Source organism: Mchenga conophoros, linkage group LG18 (assembly GCF_057382185.1).
Source record: "Mchenga conophoros isolate Kocher_MC1m ecotype Shallow Benthic linkage group LG18, M_conophoros_male_GT1.1, whole genome shotgun sequence".
NCBI classification, from domain to species: Eukaryota; Metazoa; Chordata; class Actinopteri; order Cichliformes; family Cichlidae; genus Mchenga; species Mchenga conophoros.
The window spans coordinates 10,516,905-10,539,569 of record NC_140543.1 but is presented as its reverse complement, the minus strand read 5'-3'; the positions used below and the strand labels follow the sequence as shown (position 1 = coordinate 10,539,569).

The window sequence follows — 22,665 nt, the reverse complement described above, 5'->3', positions numbered from 1 at the left end:
GGAAGTAATTAAAAGTCAATAATTAGTTTTTAAAAAATCCAGTAAAGACTTGACACAGGACCTAAGGGATGGATTTATCTGCTCTCTCTCTCTGTGTGTGTGTGTGTGTGTGTGTGTTGCAGCCATGACAAATCTGTGATTAATTACAAAAAGCATAAACATCAAGTAACAATTTATTTGAAGGTAACAGAATAATCATTGCCATTGTTGACAGACTGGCGACCTGTCCAGAGTGTACCCTGCCTCTCGCCCAAGACAGCTGGGATAGGCTCCAGCGCCCCCACGACCCTAGAAAGGATAAGCGGAAGCTAATGGATGGATGGACATATATTGAACAGAATATTGCACAAAGAAGGCATCACTAAACGATCAACTTCACCCAGCACAGAAAATATACATTTATTTAATGGTTATAAAACAGCCCACAGAGCTTTTACCATCAGAGCTTCCAGTGCAGACAGCTAATTAACCCTCAACCCTGAAATAATAAAGATAATAAAAACGAATCTTCTCCGGAAAAAGCAACTCAGACTTTGGTTTTTACCCTCATGTTTGTTTTACTCCTGGACAAAATGAAATCATCTGAGAGGAAACATGACTACAAACCAATTAGTTTAATTCAGATTAGTCCTTTTCTGATACTGTTTAAGTGGACAACTGTTAATAAGTTCAAACTTAGCTTGGTTAAAGCCTTGAAGTTTACTGACAACCAAATAAAATTACCTGCTAATTAACTATCTAAACTATGTTAATGTTAATATAGTTTTGCATGAAAACATGATTTGAAATATATTATTTACCAATTATGTATACTGGGAAGGAAAACAAAATACAACAACAACAAAAAGCTAAATAGAAAATTAAAATAAAAGTTTTCCATCAGTGCTAAACTCCATAATACCAACTGAAGGAAATGCATTTCTTAATATATGTATACCGTATTTTTTGGACCATAAGGCAGAGCGGATTATAAGGCGCATTAAGCAAACAAAACAGTCAGATAAGTCAAACTTTACTCAACTCATTCTTCTTGCTTCCTCCACTTCCCTACTATTGATTCATTAATGTTGAATTCTCTTGCAGCTGCTCTATTCCCATGTTGTACTGCGTGACTGGTAGCCTTGAGTTTGAAATCCTTATACACACACACAATACGGCAATATTATGTTGAAGCACAGTACGTATCACTCCGCGAGGCTCCTGACTACGGTAGCCATAATGCTCCGACAATCCATCAAGCGGTGGGGCTTTGTAGCTTAGCAAAGTCGTACCAAAACATTTCTTGACACATTTTTGAGCGTCGTGTACCACATAAATTCGGTTCGAGATCAGTAAGATCAACCAGAATTCATACATAAGGCGCACCAGATTATAAGGCGCATTTTTGAGAAAATTAAAGGATTTTAAGTGCGCCTTATAGTCCGAAAAATACGGTAACTGCAACACATTTACAAAAGGCAGTTAACATAACACCACAACCTCTAAAATTGTTCTCTTTGGAAGTCATGTTATAGATTGTAAGTCCCTGTGTACACGCTCAGTAGCTTCTAGCTCTACAGAGGTTCGACTGTTTTAAAACACTGCGAGCAGCTAAGTCATTCCTGAAGGTAAATGGGGCAGCCATTTTTTATGGAATGACCCACTAGATGGAAACAAGCTATAAACTTAAGCAAAGTCCAAACTAGGGTTTCCAAACAGCTGCTGCAGCAGTACAAAATCCAGTTACCTTTTTTTAAATTTGCTCTTTTCATTAAAATATACAAAACTAATCAGCCATTCTTGATGTTATCTGAAACACACCAATATCATCAAGGCAAATGCATCTTTAAAGAAGTCGGATCCTTTATTTCAGGTTTAGATATTTAACTTAATATTTTAACCTTTAAGGGCTCCTTTTGGACAATTAAAATACGCCTGATTGCAATTTTACTTAAAAAAAAATCTGGCACCAACCACCTCATAGATAGTAAAATACAAAACATTTGCTTGTCTTTTGGGAATCGGACTGAGTTTTCCTTTAACCCTTAACTAGGAAGCAAAGCTGAAAGAACTTCCTAGTTATGTGTCAAACATATTCTCTGTTCTCAAGGTCCTTTTTGATGGCTTTTTTAATGCGGTCGATTTCATCTTCGTCTGAGCTGTCATTGTCCTTCTTTTCACTGTTCAAATCTTTTCCATCCTTCTCCTTCTTTTCTTTGTTGTCTTTCTCTTTTTTTTCACTGTCCAGATCTTTGGTGGTCTTCTCAGAGTCTTTTTCTGGTGAGTTGAACTGCAGCTCTTGATGTATTGAGTTCAGCTCCACCAGACCATCGTGCAGCTGTTGCGCCACCTCCCTGATTTTGGCAGCAAACTCTGATTTTGCCCCTTTCTTGAGTTCTTTTGAGTCTTTGGACACAAAGTAGATATCCATAACTACAAAGAGTCCAGTAAGCACACCGGTTGCCATACTAGCAATCTGGACTGCTCTGGCTGCGGTGCTACCTGCTACATGGGCAAACTGGACAAAACGCATGATCTCATTGGCATTGACGAGGATCGCCTTTCCTGCCATGGCGCCATCTTCATAGAATTTGCTAGTAAGTGAAGGAAAGTCCTGATTGTATGCGCTATTCTTCATCTTGATCAGATCGAACCTGCGCAGGTTCTCAATACCCTGTTTGATGAACGTCAGGCACTTGTTGATGTCTTCCATCTTCTCCTGGTAGTCCTGCACGATCTTCTCCACCTTCTTGCGGTCCATGGTGTTGTTGACCTGGTTGGAGATGCCAGCACCTGCTGATGTCAGACCGCCTGCCGCAGCAATGCCCAGTCCCACTGCAGTCACAATCAAGGAAGTTCCCATGGTGAAGGGAGCCAGGGCGAGGCCAGCAACAGTGGCGACGCCCCCAACGGCGCTGGTGGAGCCGCCTGTGATTTGAGCGATCTTTGTGTTCTTGCTGAACTTGTCGAGCCCATCAGCGATGCCGTTGAGGTCGATGACATGCTGCCAGAGGCTCTCTGCCCGGTCCGTGAACAGTTTGTTGAAGACTCTGATGCCCTTCTGCAGCTTCTCAGCGGTCAAAGCAAAGGCCCTGAGAAAAGAAATTTGAGTCCTATTATACATTTTATAAGTAACTCCATCAAAAAGGCCATTTTGTCTCATTTACACCAACAGAATAAGTGTTAATTAACCAAAATATATATTTGATATTTATTTAACTAGTGATTTTGAGGAAAGCAGAATATCTTGTTTCTCAAAGCATGACAAAACAAACCTTTTTTTAAAGATTATTCACACCACTGTTTTCATTGGAATTGATTATTGATTATCCTTCCTCAGGAGAAAAGTTAAGTGTTGTTGTTTCGGGGTATGAGCTTCTTCAGTTCTCCATGGTGGATGTTTATGATGCAGATATATTATAAATTTTGTGTTGTCCAACGGTGGGCATAGCAATATTTGAGCAGCTCCAGAATAACCTTTTACATTTTATTCACATCACAATATGATAACAATATGGCAACAAAGGAAGATACCAAAGCAATATTTTATATTCAATTCTTGAATCTTAGCCATCAGAGCAGACTAAACCTTCTGGCAAAGATAGCAGGCGACAAGGAATTAGCAGCCTCGATTTAATGGTTAATAAGGAAATCAACATAAAATGCTACCATCTTCTTAAGAGACACAGCAAAGACATTTTAATGTGCTGCCTCCCTAAATTGATGCATTTATTATATTATATTGTAAAAATAAGTATAGCAGAACGGACCCCTGAAAGACCAAAAACAGCATTTAATGAAACATAAACACCTATATTAAAGCATATTAAAGCTTACTTGGCCTCTTCTTTTTCTGTCATGTCTTTATGTTGAGGTGGGTCTTTCCATTCTGAAAAAAAAATGACAAAAGAATGATTTATCATCGTTTTGTGCATCTTAGCAGCCCAAAAGTATGTAAATGCAAAACTATTACACTCATGCATGATATTAATCTGCTGCGATAACAGCATCAACTCTTAAAAAAAAAAAAAAAAAAAAAAAAAAAGGCCTTCTACCTGATTTTAACATCTGGCTGAAAGAATTTGGTTCCATTTCACCACAAGAACATGAGTGAAGTTAGTTTCTAATGCTGAGGGATAAGAATTACTTAAAAAAAAAACCAAAAAAAAAAAAAACCCCATTTCATTTTCAACTTACGCTCCACAGTTTCCCACCATTCCATAAGATCCACATCCTGAAAGACATCATTAGGTTCCATGTTTGTTATTTTTGCTTTCCAAATAATGACTGAAGACTGCATTAAAATGTCAAAAACCTACATTACTATGTTCAGCTGAGGCAGTGCCAATACGGTAGTCCTCTAGCTGGTCAAACACAGACCTGTTCGCACCTTCACTCTGAGATGAAAGAAATAGTAAATAATAAAATTACATATCAAAACCACCATTTTAATCATAATTACTTCAACAAAAGATTGTGTCTGCAGTGAAACTGAAAAAAAAAATACACAGTACTTGAGCATGAATGACATTATCATGCAACACATTTGGTCAGTTTCATTTTTTACATGGCTGTTGCGCATCTAAAGAGGAGGAAGTTTTGGTGAAAGGGATTCTGGGAATAGTGACTTATTTCTGCTGTTTTTGCAGAAGTTAAAGGACTCAACAGGGGAAAAAGGAAGCAGAGAAAGACGTCTGGGCATATTGTAGCCTAATCTCGTCTCATCATCCATGGCATAGACATGCACAAACACTGTGCGGCTGTTGTGTGTGGGTTTCATGTCAGCACTGGAAAGGGGAAAAACATGTAGACCACAACTGAGTCTGTTGGAAGGTGAGCAAACACTCAAGAGACAAGTTCTGCAAAGACTGTAAGTCTTTGTTTTCAGAGTGGAAGGAGGCATTAGGTGACAAAAACAGGCTTTTTGTAATGGTAATTTGTAAGTCCTGAACAACAGTGGTTAAACCAGCAAAATGTGGGCAAATACAGTGAGACTCTGAGATAAAAAAACAAAAGAGGTTAAAAAGTTACTTTTGGTTTTAAAGTTTGATGTGCGAGGGGTGAGAGGGAGAAGGAAAGAAAAGAAAGAAAGTTTCTTGATATATTATTTTGATTATATTGTCTACCTCTGCTTGGGCTGTTTCTTGTGCACGTCTCTGTATCACTTTGGCCTGAAATAAACAAACACAGACACACAGTTCAATCGTTTGTAATACCAACACAGGACTTATCTGAATGTTTTATGATCTTAGACATAAAATAAATAAATAATTTAAATAAGTAATTTTTCTTCAAGGAAAAAAATAGCTGAAGAAGGAAAAAACATACAATTTCTTCCTTTTCACTTTCTTTGGTATTCAGGTTTAAGACTGGGTCAGTGAATTGCTCAAAAAGGCAGGCCATGTAATTCATTTATGTAAGCTTACCTGCCAAAACAACACAGAAATACTGCTTTGCTTAAGAACCACAGAGAAATTTGGAGCTAGTTTGTTTATTCATTTCTCAAATAAATAAATAAACAAATTCTGTTTGTGTAACAGTATATCAGAAGGTCTTTTTACCACCTTAATCAAAATTCTTTATGAGCTCAAACAGAGTTCAGTGCTCAAGATTTTAAGGGAGAAGCAATTTTGGAGACATCGTAGTTAGAGCCAAGTTACACTGTTCTATTTCGGTCTTTGGATAATTTTTATGCCATTCAAAGCTCATGCAAGATTGAAAGCTTGGGGGAAGCTTCACCATTTGTTAATAGCAGAGGTCACTGGGGTAGTTGAAAAGCTCCCTGATCGGCCACCAGATACAGGCTCTGGACCAGGCATCTCCAACTCCAATCCTACTGGAGTAGCCCAGCTATTGTCCTGCAGCTTTCAGATGTATCCCTACTCCAACACGGTTGAAAATGGTCGCATTACCTCTTCAGCATGCCATCAAGTTTGGCAATAGCCTGGTAACAAGCCATTCATTTGATTCAGGTTTATTGGAACAAGGATGCATCTAAAAGCTGCAGGACAGTAGCTCTCCAGGACTGGAGTTGGAGACCCCTGCTCTGGACAATGTAGGGCTGTCTTAGTTGACATGCTTCTTTAATTTTGTGTCACAGTGCTGTTGTGGTTTTCAAAAAGGGGTTTGGAGGGTATGGTCTATTTATTGGGGTATCACACTGTTCATCCACCATAGGACAGTTGATGTCAGAATGCTACACAGGCTAACTGCCAAACCTTGGATTTAGGAGGAGGAATGCTTATTCTGTCCTGGACATGGAACAGTAGACCAGATCTTTACTATCGGACAACTTCTAGAGGGATTGTGGGAGTTTGACTTAGAGTCTATATGTGCTTTGTAGACCTGGAGAAAGTTTATGGCTGGGTTCGTCTCGGGAACCTGTGGAATTCTTGGCAGTATATGGTTTCAGGTCTGTTGTTACAGCCATTTAGATCTTTGGGAGAGCTGAGAACAGTCAGTCCCTGGCACAAAGTCAAGCATATTTTCAGCCATCTTGATGCATGCTCAATTATCTATTTAAGTAAATCTCAAAAGGTAGCTCTTTCAGTGGGAGAAACGTTTCGTTACTCATCCAAGTGACTTCTTCAGTCTCAACTGACTGCAGGTTTCCCCAACCTTATAAACAGTACATTTGCACAATGACTGCAACTAGCCCACTGAATGAACAATGGGCTGTGAGGACAGTTCCTTGATCATTAATATGCAAATTGTCATGACCATTGATCAACAACCACCAATCAAAGACCATTGATCATTGATCAAAGACCATTGAGCAATGGCCATGAGTATCATTCACAGAGAGTTGGGGAATGGCTGCAATCACAGCAACCACTGGAGCACAAACTTGGTGTCATAAAATAAAAGGAAATTATAAATTGTAAGAAGTGTGCAAAAGGAAAAACCAGAGTGCGTGTGGAGATGAGATGTGTGTGAAAGAGTTCAGTCCTACACCTGGTTCGGTACCCGAATAGCCTGGGAGAAGAAGCTCCTGCTCATTCTCTCTGTTTTGGCCTTAAAGGAGCGGAAGCGCTTCCCAGAACTCAACAGTGAGCAGAGTCCATTGTTGGGATGGGAGAGGTCCATCAAAATCTTCCTGGCTTTGGTCTTGCACGGCTTGGTGTAGATGGACAGCAGGTCAGGAAGCTCTGATCGAATGATGCGTTTGGCCGAATGCACCATTCATTGCAGATCTCGTCTGTCCTGCTTGGTGCTGTTCCTAAACCAGGTGCAGATGTTTCCCGTCAGGACGCTCTCAATGGTGCAGGATTAATAGGTTTTAAGCACCCTCAGTGGCAGATGGAAGTCTCTAAGTCTTGTGAGGAAGAAGAGACGCTGGCGGGCTTTCTTAACCAAGGTGTTAATGTGACAGGACCAGTGATGGGAATAACGGCGTTACAAGTAATGGCGTTACTTTTTTCAGTAACGAGTAATCTAACTAATTACTATTCCTATCGTCCACCTAAGTGGACACGTAAAAAACTCTTTGAAAAGTACATGTTTAAAAAAATGAAGTTCGAAAATCTTTTCTCATGCCTAAAGAGGAATAAAAATACTTAAGAAAAAAATCCTGATTGAGGTTGTCATACTTCATGCATGACAGGGTTAAACACCAAAACATGCTGCGCCAAAAAGTGATCCACCCCAAAGATTGCGTCCCTCAACACAGAGCAATATAGTATTCGCTGTTAAGTGCCAGGAGGATTGCCATTCTGATCATTAGACTTCTCTAATGATAATTAGCACAGAATAAATGGGTGGATACGCGTTTCGTAAAAGTGGCATGTAGCATGATGTCAGGTTGGATCTGTCTGCTCAAATTTTGGTTTCTCCAGCTCAGTGTCAGCTCCACAAAAGGTACAGAGCCATTCTCGTGATGACCCCGCCCCCCCAAAAAAAGAAAATCCAACAAAAACTGACTGATTATTTTTATGAGAATGTCGGGGAAAGCTTCAGTTGTGTTGTGTAAACCAAAATGGAAGAGAACGGTTTGTACATGTTGCATGTTTGAATGTTACCTTTACATCAGGCATGAACGGGTTGTGCCTCTTTTTTTTCTTGACGTTGGTCTAAAAGAAAAAAATAAAATAAAAACATAAAAAGATCTCAGAATTATTGTAAAGGTCAAACACTGAAATACTCCTGCAGTAAAATGAATAAATGTTTGTGCCAACTTAAAAAAAAAGTTGTTCATGAACAGAAGGAATGTAGCTTAACGACCTCCATTTTTTCCTTAACCTCTTCTTTATTCTTTTCCTCCTTGGATGCAGATTCCTCATCTGCATTCAGCCCCACATCATCCGATGCAGCCTGAAGTAAATAAGAAAAACAAAACAATAAAAAGGTCAACATGAGCATGAAATAATAATCAACACGTCCTGGTTTTTGTTAGTCACAACCCCAGACCTTTCTATTTCTCCACTGATGAGTATAGATATAAAAATAGATATGTGCCATGTGTTTCTTTGTTTTCTTGTCTTTAGTCTAAAAAGAAAACACAAATAAAAAGGTCAAATCATTTTATCCTATAAAAAAATAATCTATCCAAACTATCAAGCAGTTTGGATATATGCAAATAAAGTATAATATCTGAATAAAGTCATGACTCCTGAGTTGGAAACTTAAAGTGCATCTTTTTAGAGGTCCCCCCCACCAAGGCTTAAAATAAAGGAGGGGCTGAGAGGTGCCTCCAGGGTTTTTTTGTCCCAACACTATAGCCCCTTTTCCATTAGTACCTACTGGGTTCGACTCTGACTGGTTTTCCATTACAACCCAGTAGCGCCTTAGCTGTGTCTCAATTACTAGGCCGCATCCATCAGAGGCTGCAACTGAAGGCCATTTATGTTACAGCGACGTAATGAAGGCTGTCCCAATTCAAAGGCTGCTCCAAATGCGGCTGTGTCCTTCATTTCCCCGGATTTGAAGGATGGGTCTGTAGTATCCTTCGTGGCCCAACCTATCCCAGAATTCATAGCGCGGCCCAGCCAATTCCAGTTTCCAACAATGGCAGCAGCTACTTTGTTTTAATATTACTCTACTCCAGCCCACGTAGACCGCAAATGTCGGGTCCTTCGAAGGATGCGGCCTAGGAATTGGGACACAGTTCTTGTTTGCCTGCTTGTTGTCATAGCAACGCGTCTGCGCATGCTGTTGTTTTTCTTACTCATTTTATGTATTTTCAAATGTTTCAATATTGCTACTGTTGTAAATTCTGCCACAGGCGACTTTGTTTTAGGTGGAAAGGTGAAAAAGTAATTAAGTTGCTTTTATTAAATTTGATAAATGATTGACATGACACATCTGGTATAACATGAGCAGGCAATGAAACAGTATTAGTATGAGCATACGACAAGGTAGTGAAGGGGTTAAAACATGAAGACATGAAACACTCGATAAGAAGGAAGCAAGAACTTGAAAAGTTAGGATTAGCCACCACAAATAATTCAGGTTTGTTTTCATCGGCTCTTTTATACCACACAGTATAAAAACAAAAAACAACAACAACCACAGGCTCACGGAAGTCATTCTATTGAGATCGGTCCATCTATATAGATATGTATTATTTTGAAAACCCAAAAAACTGGCATATGCAGAGGGTCTAGTCTGACCCACAATGATGACAAGACAAACGTAACATTTTGCCCTTCGGAGGGTTCTTCTCATCATCGCCATCTTTGGCTACAGCAGATTCATCTCCTTTTACACCTTCTTTACCTGATGGTCTCTGCCGCAAATTAAACTAATCAGTTAATTGCAATGGTTTTTTTGTATTGTGCAGGAACGTACTGAAGTAGCAGATAATGATATTATGAATCAGGTTAGGCAAACATTTGATCAGTTATATCTGATCCCACAGGTTTGCTCACATGCTAAAATGAAATGTAAGGAGAAACTTCAATTCTTCACAAGAATAAAGACGTCCGTCCATCCATCCATCCATTTTCTTCCGCTTATCCAGGAGAGAAGAATAAAGACATTTCTGACTAATTTCATCTAAGTTTTTCATATTTTTTTGTAGCGGCGGTCAGAAAGAACCAGCCGTCATAGTCAACTTCTGATAATCAGTTGATAATCAATACTTGTCTAAAATAACATTAAACCCTTTTTTAGAGTCTAATCGTTGTACTGTATGAAAATGTTAATACCTGTTGGTTGTTCTGTTCTTGTCGACTGTGTCCAATTATTCTGTTCAGCTCCTGAAATTAAACCACAACAGTTTTCTAAACGATAAGGGTTTAAAGTAGTGCTTTAATACACATCATCACAGACAAACTATTCCCTAAACTCAGGGAGCTCACCTCTTCTGATGGTCGGGCAGGAACTGCAGGAGGCTTAGCAGGTTTTTCTTTCTTCTCTCTGGAGGTCATGTCTTTGCCTTCCTGTACAGGACAAAAATAAAATACTTGTTCCAAAGCTGAAACTGAATGTGAAACAGTCAGTTAATGCCAAGTACTGGCTTTCTATTTATACAAAGCAGTGCATTTTAAACATTTTGATTCTTTTAAAGCCACTCAAATGATCTAATCTGTATTCTAACAGCTTCCCTCAAATATAATAAAACTCTGGGCAATTAAAGCAAAACCTGAGAAATGCAAACCATACGTTGTTATCCTCACTTCTTGGTTTTACTTTGTCATGTGACTGCATGTGAACCTCCTGAGTTGGTCTGGATGGGACCAAGATAGCTGCACTCCTTTCCCTTCTTTCGTACTGGTTCATGTTACTTTTGACCTCACAAGGGCGCACATACACACACAAACCCAAAAACAAACGCAGTGTAACTGAAGGCACTAGCGCATGACGACAGGGAGGTTTGATAAGAGGAAGTCATGCAGAGAGGAGAAGGAGGAAGTGGTGAAAGGTATGGAATAAGAAGTGTGAGTATTTTTGACTGCATGTATGTGGGTGGGTAGTGACGCATTAAATAGACTTACTGGTTTTGATTTTTCTCCCACTTCTTTTTCATTCTCCTTGAGTGTTTCTGCATCTTCTGTGTCTTTCTGAACAAAAGGAAAATAAATATTGGGCTTGTGAATATAAAAATGAGGTGGCACTTTCATGAAATTAGGGAACCAAACGGAAAAAATACACCCCACACCAGCACTTTATGTAGTCTGCAAAATCTGTGGGATAAATAGTACCATCTACACCACTGCCACCATCCCTAATGTGTGCAAAACATCGTTACTGCTAAAAAATGAACAATCACCACCATCACCAAAAAACAGCCACGATTACAAGTGCCTCAGTAACACCTTGACCAACATCAAACATATTTAGCAGTGTAGTTACTTTTTGGCGGAAAGATATCAGTTTGGACATGGCTCCAACCACGGCATTCTGGGAGGGAGAAAACATCAGGAGAATATTGAAGCTTAAAGTTAATAAAGCTTTTATTCGTGTGGTGTCCGAGTCTATATTTACAGTGGCTTGCAAAAGTATTCGGCCCCCTTGAACTTTCCCACATTTTGTCACATTACAGCCACAAACATGAACCTCCGCCCCAGTCTCAAGTCTTTTGCAGACTCCAAGAGGTTTTCTTCCAAGATTGCCCTGTATTTGGCTCCATCCATCTTCCCATCAACTCTGACCAGCTTCCCTGCTGAAGAGAAGCAGCCCCAGAGCATGATGCTGCCACCACCATATTTGACAGTGGGGTTGGTGTGTTCAGAGTGATGTGCAGTGTTAGTTTTCTGCCACACATAGCGTTTTGCATTTTGGCCAAAAATTTCCATTTTGGTCTCATCTGACCAGAGCACCTTCTTCACGTTTGCTGTGTCCCCCACATGGCTTGTGGCAAACTGCAAACGGGACTTCTTATGGTTTTCTGTTAACAATGGCTTTCTTCTTGCCACTCTTCCATAAAGGCCAACTTTGTGCAGCACACCACTAATAGTTGTCCTATGGACAGATTCCCCCACCTGAGCTGTAGATCTCTGCAGCTCGTCCAGAGTCACCATGGGCCTCTTGGCTGCATTTCTGATCAGCGCTCTCCTTGTTCAGCCTGTGAGTTTAGGTGGACGCCCTTGTCTTGGTAGGTTTACAGTTGTGCCATACTCCTTCCATTTCTGAATGTTCACTTGAACAGTGCTCCGTGGGATGTTCAAGGCTTGGGAAATCTTTTTGTAGCCTAAGCCTGCTTTAAATTTCTCAATAACTTTATCTCTGACCTGTCTGGTGTGTTCTTTGGACTTCATGGTGTTGTTGCTCCCAATATTCTCTTGGACAACCTCTGAGGCCGACACATAGCAGCTGTATTTGTACTGACATTAGATTACACACAGGTGCACTCTATTTAGTCATTAGCACTCATGAAGCATGTCTATGGGCAACTGACTGCACTCAGACCAAAGGGGGCTGAATAATTCCACACACCCCACTTTGCAGTTTTTTATTTGTATAAAATGTTTGTAATCATGTATGATTTTCGTTCCACTTCTCACGTGTACACCACTTTGTGTTGGTCTTTCACGTGGAATTCCAATAAAATTGATTCATGTTTGTGGCTGTAATGTGACAAAATGTGGGAAAGTTCAAATACGAATACTTTTGCAAGCCACTGTAGATCTCCAGATTTAAATTCTGTGGAAGCCTTATGGCCACAGCGGGGTGGCATTCCTGGTTTTGTTTTGTCTTAGTCCTTTTTTAAAATGATTTTTTGAGGGGGACTTTTAAGCCTTTGTTGAGACAGGACAGTGGAGAGAAGACAGGGAATAAGTAGAGAGAGGGCAGGGGAAAGACATGTAGTAAATGGCCTCAGGGATGCATCTTAAAGACTTTCAATGGTGGTGAAACTAAACCCAACTTTTAACTGAATGAACAGGAAGCAGCAAGCTTCCTACTAAATAAGACTTCCCCTCAGTGTCTGTCAAACGTAACTTGAATTAAATAAACTGAGAAATGTCAAACAAATGTACTTTAAACAGGGAAAAATATCTATAGCCGTACCTGCTTATGGCCTGATGACTTCTTGTTGCTGACAGTTAAATCTTCTTCTATTGAGCCTGCCTCCTTTTCATTCTGTACAGAACAGACAGAAATCAACGGATGAATGTGGCTGTACAATCCTCAGATTTTTTTCCCCCAAGGGATAATCAAGAGCATCCTTACTTTGTTTGCATATCGAAATGGATTCAGCTTTGTCATTCCCCCAGCCAGTTTATTCTGAATATGAGGTAAAACAGAATTTTAAATGAAGAAGAAGAAGAAGATCCTGCTTCCTGTTCATTCAGTCAAAAGTTGGGTTTAGAAGAAGAAGAAGACCCAAACATTAACACAAACCTGTTTTTGAGTGGGCTGGTTATCTCCATGGTCCACTTTCTTCTCGTCATCGTTGTTGGAGCTTTTCTCCTGTGGATGATGCCAATTTTGATTGAGTTAATGTCACAATACCCCGCTCACTTCGATCTTCTTCTGCTATCCAATTTGCTGTGGCTTCTTTCCACGTCAGCACCATGGGAAGCAGAACTTTTGGCTGCTCTGCTCCCAAGCTGTGGAACTCTCTACCCTCAGATGTAAGAAACATTGGTTCTCTCTCCCAGTTTAAATCTCAACTCAAAACCCATCTGTTCACTGTGAACCCACTGTTTGTTAATTTGATCTTGTTCTTTTGTTTTTATTGTTCTTCATTTTGTCATCTCTATTATGCGTTTTATTCTATTGTTAAGTGTCCTTGGATGTCTTCAATAATCATTTTTAAAATGCTTTTGAGGCATTCGCTCTCTCCGTCCCTCATATATTTTAAGCGACCTCTCACTTGTTTATCACTGCAGAGCGTGCTCTTCATCATTTGACTGAAACCATTATGAGGTAAAACAAAAACAGCTACCATTTAGAGTAAATCATCAAGCCAAACTGTTGTTTTTCTTTCTTCAAAAAAATTAAAACACTGTTATATTCGTGCATCCTCTGATTAAGCACGGGTCATCAATATCATCAATCACTGTGAGGCAAAATCTCCTTTAAAGAGAGCTGAAATTCAGCTTGGTGAAACAACCAACCTCCTTGGTTTTGGGCTTCCCTGTGGCAGAACTGTTCTCCTGTGAGTCTCCTGAGTGGTCAGTCTTTTCCTTATCCTGGTAACATACAAAGTATGTACCGTATATCACAAACCAGAAAGCATAATCACATGTGCATCGCACAGGCAGGTAGAGGACGTGATATGACGTGATATTACTGAAAAAGGAAATAACCTGAGAGGAGGAGGTGAAGGGACTCCTCAAGACCTTTGCAACGCCACCCTGACAGAATTCAGAGCAGTTAAGGTTAGAAACTGATCGTATTTCCTGTATATTGTAACAGTAACCTTATCACTTACTTTTGAAGACTTCTCCACGGCACTGTCATTACCAGCAAGGAGTTCATCATCGACAGACAAATCATCCTTAACAAAAGGGTAATCAAACAAAAAAGTCAGTCAGACAAAAACAGCAGTGTTAACTCCAAAACAACCCAGTATCAAAAAGATTCATTGTTAAAGTCATACAAGCAATGTCCTTACATTTGAGCCCTGCAACAAATCACTTTTGAAAATAAAACAAAAGCGATCAATCTTTTTTTTTTATGCCATACTTTGTGTCTGGCATAAAAAAAGAGCATTTGGGGGTCGACTATATATAGTCTTAAACATGACTTTAGTGACAATTAGTGACACTTGTGTTACCTTATTTACTTTTGATAGTTGACTTTTGTTTGGTTTTGGTTTTTTCAAACAGGGGAAAAAAACAACTTACCTTTGCGTGGTTCTTGTCATTGCTGCCAGAGAGATCATCTGGTGCAGCAGAATCCTCCTGAAGGTCAGAAAAAACATCAACTACAATACTCATAATAGTCCAGAAAATGGACTGTAACATTGTTATTAATCTCTTACCTGAGGGTGTGGGGATTTTTTAAACATACTGCTAAACATCCCACCTGTCTCCTAAAGAAAAAAATCAAATCACATTAAAATTGGTGTTTGGCAAGGATTTGACGCCGTGCGCTACCTTAACAAGAATCACTCGGAAGGATCACGGCGTGGTATGGCTTACGGCCATACCACCCTGAGCACGCCCGATCTCGTCTGATCTCGGAAGCTAAGCAGGGTTGGGCTTGGTTAGTACTTGAATGGGAGACCGCCTGGGAATACCAGGTGCTGTGAGCTTTGGGGTGGCTGTAGCTCAGGAGGTGGAGTAGGTCATCTACTGATCGGAAGGTTGGTGGTTCGATCCCTAGCTCCTCCAGTTTGCATGTCAAGTATCCTTGGGCAAGATACTAACCCCAAGTTCCTCTCTGATGCATCCATCGGAGTGTGAATGTACTTAGAAAGCACTATGTATACAGAAAGTGCTTGTGAGAATTGTGTGATTGGGTGAATGTGGTACTCTGGGAGAGTAGAAAAGCTCTATATAAGAATCAGTCCATTTACCATCACTATTTTTATTTCTAGCTGCTTATAGGGTGAAAGCGAACTTTAAAACTAGTTGCTGCAGATGGAGGAAGCAGCTTTTAAAAAACTCACCTTAGTGTTGCTGTTCACTGGCAGATTGTCGTTGCTGCCTAAGATCTTAACGGTTGTGGACAAATCCTCCTAACAAGAGAAGCAAAACCTTTTGACCACTTAATATGTATTTCAACACGGGTGAAACTAAGAGGAGTCAGACCCATTTTGGAGTCCTTTTTTTAAAAAAAAATTAAAATTCTACTTGTCATCCACCTGACTCCTAAAAGTAACAAAAAGAGATGTGCAAAGATACATAAAGAGATGTATAAAAACACCTTTTTTAGTTTTAAATGAATAAAGTAGCAGTTCCTTTGTTTAAACTGGCGCATCAGTCACATGGACAGGGAGGGTTCAGTGCCCCAAACATTTGCCAGCACTTTTTCCAGATAGCTGATGCAGGTTTTTCCCTCTCGTACAAACACACACAACAAAAACCTGTCCACTTAGGCACATTGCTACTGTAGCTCAAAATCACCAACGTATTGTAAGTCACTAATAAAGCACATTTGGATTTTCCAGGGGATGATACTAGAAAAATCACACATAAAGGTTTTAACAGATAACCATTTCATAAATCTCTGAAAAACATGCTTTTGCCCAGTATATTTATCTGTGCTTGAAGTGACATTTATCAGGTCCCCTTTTTTCCTTTGGTGTTTGAAGTTACCATTAAGATTCAATCAAATAAATTCATTCATTCAGTTTGGGTACTTTTTTGTATTATGAAGTGGTAAATGCACTTTTAATAACAAGCGACAGAGGCGGTTAGTTAACTGGAGAAGTAGTCAGTAGAAGGAGGCATTGTCATTCCCTATACTGTTATTTAAATGATAATATTACCATTTTTATTAAGATGTATTTCTTTGTTGCATTTCTTATGTTGTAGAGATTTTGACTAATGCCTTTTGATGTTAGCATGGACCTCTTGTCGATGTTATGTAGTTTTGTTAAGACATAAATGGTAACTTTAAAAGAGAATCTCAAATTGCTGTTTGCTGATTAGACCTACCTTTGCATTGGTGTCCTCAGACAGATTGTCATTACTGGCTGAGATGGCCTTTAGATCCTGAAGCACACAAGAATGCACAGTAAATAACAAATAACATAATAATACACAGTTTAGCCAGTTAGTCATTAGTAGCATTTCCTGCATGAACCTCCAGTGAGTGGAGGACATGTAATAAAAGATTGTGTTTAACCTGCGAAGGCCTCCGCACATGTCTTGGTTTGGGAGATAGTTTCCGTAATCCACCCAGCTCACCTGATTTATCCTGAAGAGAAATGTACAGAAAAGAATTTCAAAACATAACACTAGGTAGGAAATCCACAGCGATTACATGAATTTTGTTTTTCTCTGTGAAGTCCAACTAAAACCAAATCATTTATAGGTATTAAATATTTAACAGTCCAGCTTAATGATTGGCTAAAAGCAAATCATAGCAGCAGCTATTTTAATGAACCACATTGCAATTATTTTTAAATAATGTATTTTTTTTTACTCTGTTGCATTGTAGCTTTGAAGATTTTCCCCAGTTACAAGCATTTAGTGGAGTTTTGTAGTTATAGTTTATACATATATAAGATCTGCAGATAGTTAAATAGGGACAGGATTGAAAACTAGCAATTGCTATAAATTCTGCACATCATCATTTCTATGCTTATGTTAAAATACAAGCAAAATTTGAATTAAAAAATATGTATATCACAGAAAGAGAGCAAATTTACCTTTGACTTGCTGGTTAAACTGTCATTGCTGGCAGACAGTTCAGGATTTTGTAATGTCAAGGCAGCCTGCAAAAACAAAAAAAAGGTGTTTTTGGTTATAGGAAACTAAGGAAATTAAAGCCACAAAGGCAGAAAACTGTTATTCCCTGTTATCTTATAAATATTTAAAAACATGACCAACAAAACAAAACAAAACCTGAAGCAAAAGAGGAAACAAACAGGAAAATATTACTTTTATCAATGCATGTGGTACTGATTATCCAAACTTACTGTTAGGGCTTAATCATTTTTTTTTCATCTGTATACAAACTTAAGAACTACTTTTGGTTTAGAGAAAATTCCTGTGGGATAATTTTCATTACTTGTTTGGGACATTCATAACATAAGGTTTTGACTTGACAGGATTTGCATTTGTAGTATAATGTCATGTCTGATCCTCTTTGGCAGATTTTAGGCATTCCTTTAAGCATTCCAGCATAATTACAACCACAAATATATCATTAATTGGAGATACAAGTATGTAAATTATAAAAAAAAAAAAAAGTTGCTTTAAATTTGATTACAAATACATAAATTTGACTGTTTCAAGTTAATTAATTAAAATTAGTTACAGCTAATTGCTGCAATCTGTTGGAAGTCAGTCCTCGATCCAAGCTTTTGAAAAGACAACAAAATTAATAAAATAAACAAATAAGCATAATAAGGATAATTAAAGCCGCAACATTACCTGTGCAGATGGAAGCAGTTCTTTAGACTTGGAGGATTTTTTGAATATCCCACTGAATAATGAGGCTTTTTGCTGATTGAAAATTAAAAAGAGAGACATTCATTTACTGAAATCCATCTCAAAGAAACATTGCCATTAAAAGATGTAAATCTGCAGTTAAAAAAATGCCTCGCTGATTACAGCTCTGCTCTCAGGACTCAAAACTGAAAAGATTTTAACTAATGCAATTGTTACTAATGCACTTACACATTTTAAAGATCTCACTCCAATCTCATGTTTGAATTTAAAATCTGGAATTGAAGCTGATTTCATGTCTGGACTTGGAAAACATCATGAGTGATTTTTGTATTTACAGCATGTGTACGTACAAGTTAAAAGTGGACCACAATGCTTCTGGCTTCCGACCACTTAAGTGAAGCAAAGTCTTCCTTTGGGCCTCATGGTAAATTTGCCGAGCAGCTCAGACATAATCAGATTGTTTAATATTTATTCCAGTATATTACAGGTGACATGTCAGAGAAAAGTTATTCATTTTCCGTGTTTTGAACTACTTTGTTTAGTACAGAACTTCCTACTGTCCAAGTTGTGCATTACACTAGTAGCACATAAAACCATAAAAGCGTCAAAAATCAAATATACTATAAAGAAGGCTTTGATTTTGAAAGAAAAAAGTAATAATAAACAAAAGAATGAATAATTACTAACAGTTTTTGTTATAAGTTTAATTTATTTTAACTTAAAATCTTTATTAAGTAATTTGTATGTATCTATATCAAATATTATGGACACACATGTGCTAGTATATTAAAGACTAGAATGTGAATGTACTACAACTATATCTCAACCAATCGTGGGAACATGCACAGTCACTGCCCCAACTTGGAGTTTTGAAAAAGTCCGATAAGGAAAATGGGCATTATTTTACACAATAAAACGCTAGAGTCCGAAAACAAATATAGTGCTGGATATGAGCCCAGTGGATCTACTCGAATGTTCTGGCTGAAGAAAACAGCAGGCCTGGAAATATTCTTCTGCGTCACAGGAAAAAAGAAAAAACATGTTTGTTCATTATTGTGAATGTGCTCTTTGTAGATTAGTTGGGGCAAGGTCCTTCTGGGCAAGTCATGCCGTCTTGGTGACACATTCAGGCAGTTATTTATTCCAGAGGGAGGATATTATTCCAAGGTCAGCTGTTGTAAGAAACTCGCTTTATTGGGCATGACGCAGGATCATGTATCATACAAGTGCCACCTTTTGTGATAGTCACCATAGATTTGGACTGCTATTCTTTCAGTTAAACATCACTAGTTTAGTGAATGGTACATACTCACTGGGGTAATGTTAGAGGACATTTAAACCAACGTCTCATAATTGTAGGATCAGGGCAAAGAATTGATTTAGAACAGTATCACGATATCTTGCATGGAGATATGGTATTGACGCAGGGAGACCAAACATCAATATTTTATTAAATATATTAAAATAGTACTCTGTGGATACTACGAACAAGAGGGCTCATTTTGGCTGACAGACAACTGGTTGTATTATGGTCATATTCCCATAGAACAGAAAGGTTGCTGTGTACAAATACGACAATTCACGTGAATTTCTGTTAAATGCAAATTTATGTCCACGTAGCAAGATATGATTTTCAACAAATAGTTTATATCTAAATTATCAGAAACAGATTGTATGCAATTGCCAACTTGACCCTGTTCAGTTGCAGACTGATAGCAGACTACTGCGTCTTGGTGTTGGTGTGCTTAACAATCTCTCATGTAAAAAAGTGAGAAAACTTTTGAATTAAAAAAAAATCATGAGCTTTGAGCAACCTAAGCAGATTTTCTTTTACCATTACTCACTATTTTTAATGAGTTTTATGAGTTTGTCCTAACGGACAAACCTTAAAAGTATGGAAGTTTAACAGTGAAAGGCAGAGTTAACGAGGGACCCGGAGGGTTATTTTCGCCTTCGATCAACCCGAGTAAGTTACAGTCCCTTAAAAATAAACCCTTAAAGTAACCTCGCAGGCGTTACTTTGCGATGAAGAGCCAACGTGAACTCTCCGCACACTTATGCGTCTGTTTGTGGTCGCAGTTTGTGGTAAAGGTCAGTAAAGTGTTGAACATGCTTACCGAGCTGACTTCAGGAAGAAACAAAACAAACATCAACAAACTAAAGTTGTACTCACAGAGACAGCTCCTCCGTCACACTCCAGGTCCAAATCAAGGTTACCGTACCGCTCCTGTAACAGACAGGTTACATATTTACTGTATCAACGCTATTTTTATAAAGGCGTTCACCATAAAGGGCGAGACGTGTAACGGCCACCGTACCATTAACGTACAATTACAGGGAACTGCTGTCTCCCTTAGGTGAACTTGTCCCGTTTGTTGTCAGAGGTTAACGGATATAAATATAAAAGTCCCGCTCCTCAGAAGGACTTTGTGTCCTCTGCTTGTTGATACTGTCGGTTGTTTTCACTCAGCGAGCTGCGCAGGTCTGGATTACTGGTGTCAAGCCAGCCTCCAATTCGAGACTTGCAGTCAAGCCAGCCTCCAGTTTGTTTTACGTTCCCTGTGTATTCAAAGTATTACGGGAATGGATGTGGAAACCGGATTTCAAAATAAAAGCCAACTTCGAGTGAATTAACAGATATGTTAAGAACATAATAACATATAATTTAGGCTTTTTTTTTTTTTTTTACAAACTCTAATGTTAGATCTATATGACACAGCCTTGTACCCTAATTGTGCCCTGTCACTATCAAGGCCATCTTATTTTGGATTTCAAAGTAAAAGCCCTGTGAATCTTCATTTTTGAACTACTCTTTCAATGACTTAATAATGCTCTTAAAAGCAAAAGTCGTATTTCCAAATACTATTTGAACTTTATATCAACACTTTCCAACCACAGTCTTTTTACAGTGATACCATATCAATATCAAGTCAGTCTGATTTTGCCTTTCATAGTAATGGCCCTTTGAAATTGTCCATAATTGACTTAATCTTCTAACGATTCAAAATGTTCTAAAATGAAAAATTCTTGTTTCCACAGGGTAATTCCACCTTAGATCAACAGTATACAGCCCCACAGTGATACCATATCAATATCAAGTCATTCTGATTATGCCTTCCAAAATAAAAGCCTTTTTAAATTGTCCATAATTGACCTAACTTTCAGTGATTTCAAAATGCTCTAAAAAGGAAAATTCCTGTTTCCACAGGGTAATTCCACCTTAGATCAACAGTATACAGCCCCACAGAGATACGATGTTAAGATCAAGTCACTCTGATTTTGCCTTCCAAAATAAAAGTATTTTCAAATTGCCCGTAGACGACCTACTCGTTTAACGATTTCAAAATGCTCTTAAATTGAAAGATGCTGTTTCCACAGGATAATTCCACTTTAGATCAACAGTATCCAACCCGACAGTAAAACCATGTAAATTTCATGTTGGTCTGATTTCGCCTTTCAAATTAATGGCCCGTCGAATTTGTCCATATGTGATATACTCTTTCAATTATTTCAGAATGTTTTAAAAATGAAAATTGCTGTTTCAACACATATTGGGTTTTCATTTTGAAAAGCAAAATCAGACTCAATTGATTATGACAGAATTGAATCATAAAGATGATGTAAAAGGAAGCTGAAATTGCCACTAGGTTGTAATTGATAGTACGTTTATATTTTAAGTCTGTGGAAAGATGTCATGGTTGGTTTGCAAGCTGTTTTGTAATTTCTTTATTTAGAATGACATCTTTGTGGACAATTTGAAAAGGCTTTTACTTTGGAAGGCAAAATCAGAATGACTTGATATTAATATGGTATCACTGTGGGGCTGTATACTGTTGATCTGGAGTAGAATTATCCTGTGGAAACACGAAATTTCCATTTTAGAGCATTTTGAAATCACTGAAAGTTAGGTCAATTGTGGACAATTTGAAAAGGCTTTTACTTTGGAAGGCAAAATCAGAATGACTTGATATTAATATGGTATCACTGTGGGGCTGTATACTGTTGATCTAAAGTGGAATTACCCTGTGGAAACAGGAAATTTCCATTTTAGAGCATTTTGAAATTGTTCCAGGATCAAGTCAGATATGGGCAGTTTGAAAATGCTTTTATTTTTGAAAGCAAAATCAGAATGACTTGATATTGATATGGTAACATCGTGAGGTTGTATACTGTTGAACTAAAGTGAAATTATCCTGTGGAAACAGCAAAATTCTGTTTAAGAACATTTTGAAATCGTCAAAAAAGTAGGCCGTATATGCTCAATTTGAAAGGGCATTTATTTTGGAAGGCATAATCAGAATGACTTGATATTGATATGGTATCACTGTGGGGCTGTATACTGTTGATCTAAGGTGGAATTACCCTGTGGAAACAGGAATTTTCCATTTTAGAGCATTTTGAAATCACTGAAAGTTAGGTCAATTGTGGACAATTTGAAAAGGCTTTTACTTTGGAAGGCAAAATCAGAATGACTTGACATTGATATGGTATCACTGTGGGGCTGTATACTGTTGATCTAAAGTGGAATTACCCTGTGGAAACAGGAAATTTCCATTTTAGAGCATTTTGAAATCACTGAAAGTTAGGTCAATTGTGGACAATTTGAAAAGGCTTTTACTTTGGAAGGCAAAATCAGAATGACTTGACATTGATATGGTATCACTGTGGGGCTGTATACTGTTGATCTAAAGTGGAATTACCCTGTGGAAACAGGAAATTTCCATTTTAAAACATT

General features: G+C 38.4%; 1 protein-coding gene and 1 non-coding gene across 5 annotated transcripts; one reads left to right on the top strand and one right to left on the bottom strand.

The window, feature by feature from the left end:
• Positions 1–155: 155 nt before the first annotated feature.
• apol1 (apolipoprotein L, 1) lies at positions 156–20,802 on the bottom strand. 4 transcript variants are annotated; one of them, XM_085254594.1, is made up of 26 exons: positions 20,249–20,802; positions 20,104–20,157; positions 17,913–17,984; positions 17,186–17,251; positions 16,660–16,731; positions 16,470–16,526; positions 15,479–15,547; positions 14,849–14,899; positions 14,712–14,768; positions 14,297–14,362; positions 14,172–14,219; positions 13,980–14,054; positions 13,261–13,329; positions 13,090–13,143; positions 12,928–12,999; positions 11,272–11,319; positions 10,914–10,979; positions 10,278–10,358; positions 10,125–10,175; positions 8,200–8,289; positions 7,998–8,048; positions 5,106–5,150; positions 4,299–4,376; positions 4,177–4,213; positions 3,817–3,868; positions 156–3,071 (listed from the first exon to the last, which is right to left on the bottom strand). In XM_085254594.1, the coding sequence occupies exons 1-26, from the start codon at positions 20,249–20,251 to the stop codon at positions 2,066–2,068; spliced, it is 2,490 nt and encodes an 829-aa protein (XP_085110720.1). In that variant the 5' UTR covers positions 20,252–20,802; the 3' UTR covers positions 156–2,065. The 4 variants fall into 4 exon arrangements, with proteins under 4 accessions (XP_085110720.1, XP_085110722.1, XP_085110723.1 ...); XM_085254596.1 differs by lacking the exon at positions 11,272–11,319 and having other exon boundaries at positions 20,249–20,801; XM_085254597.1 differs by lacking the exons at positions 10,278–10,358; positions 10,914–10,979; positions 11,272–11,319 and having other exon boundaries at positions 20,249–20,801.
• Positions 15,003–15,121, top strand: LOC146553255 (5S ribosomal RNA). Its single transcript, XR_014889722.1, has one exon. It is a non-coding gene; the product is annotated as a 5S ribosomal RNA (ribosomal RNA).
• Positions 20,803–22,665: the final 1,863 nt, after the last annotated feature.

Bases quoted from the DNA above. Each gene is read 5' to 3' on its own strand.
- apol1 (XM_085254594.1), bottom strand. The intron at 10,980-11,271 runs GTAACTACACTG...CCTTTTGTTCAG, and splicing joins TGATATCTTTCCGCCAAAAA to AAAGACACAGAAGATGCAGA. The intron at 8,290-10,124 runs GTATTAACATTT...TATTTACTTCAG, and splicing joins AAGAACAGAACAACCAACAG to GCTGCATCGGATGATGTGGG.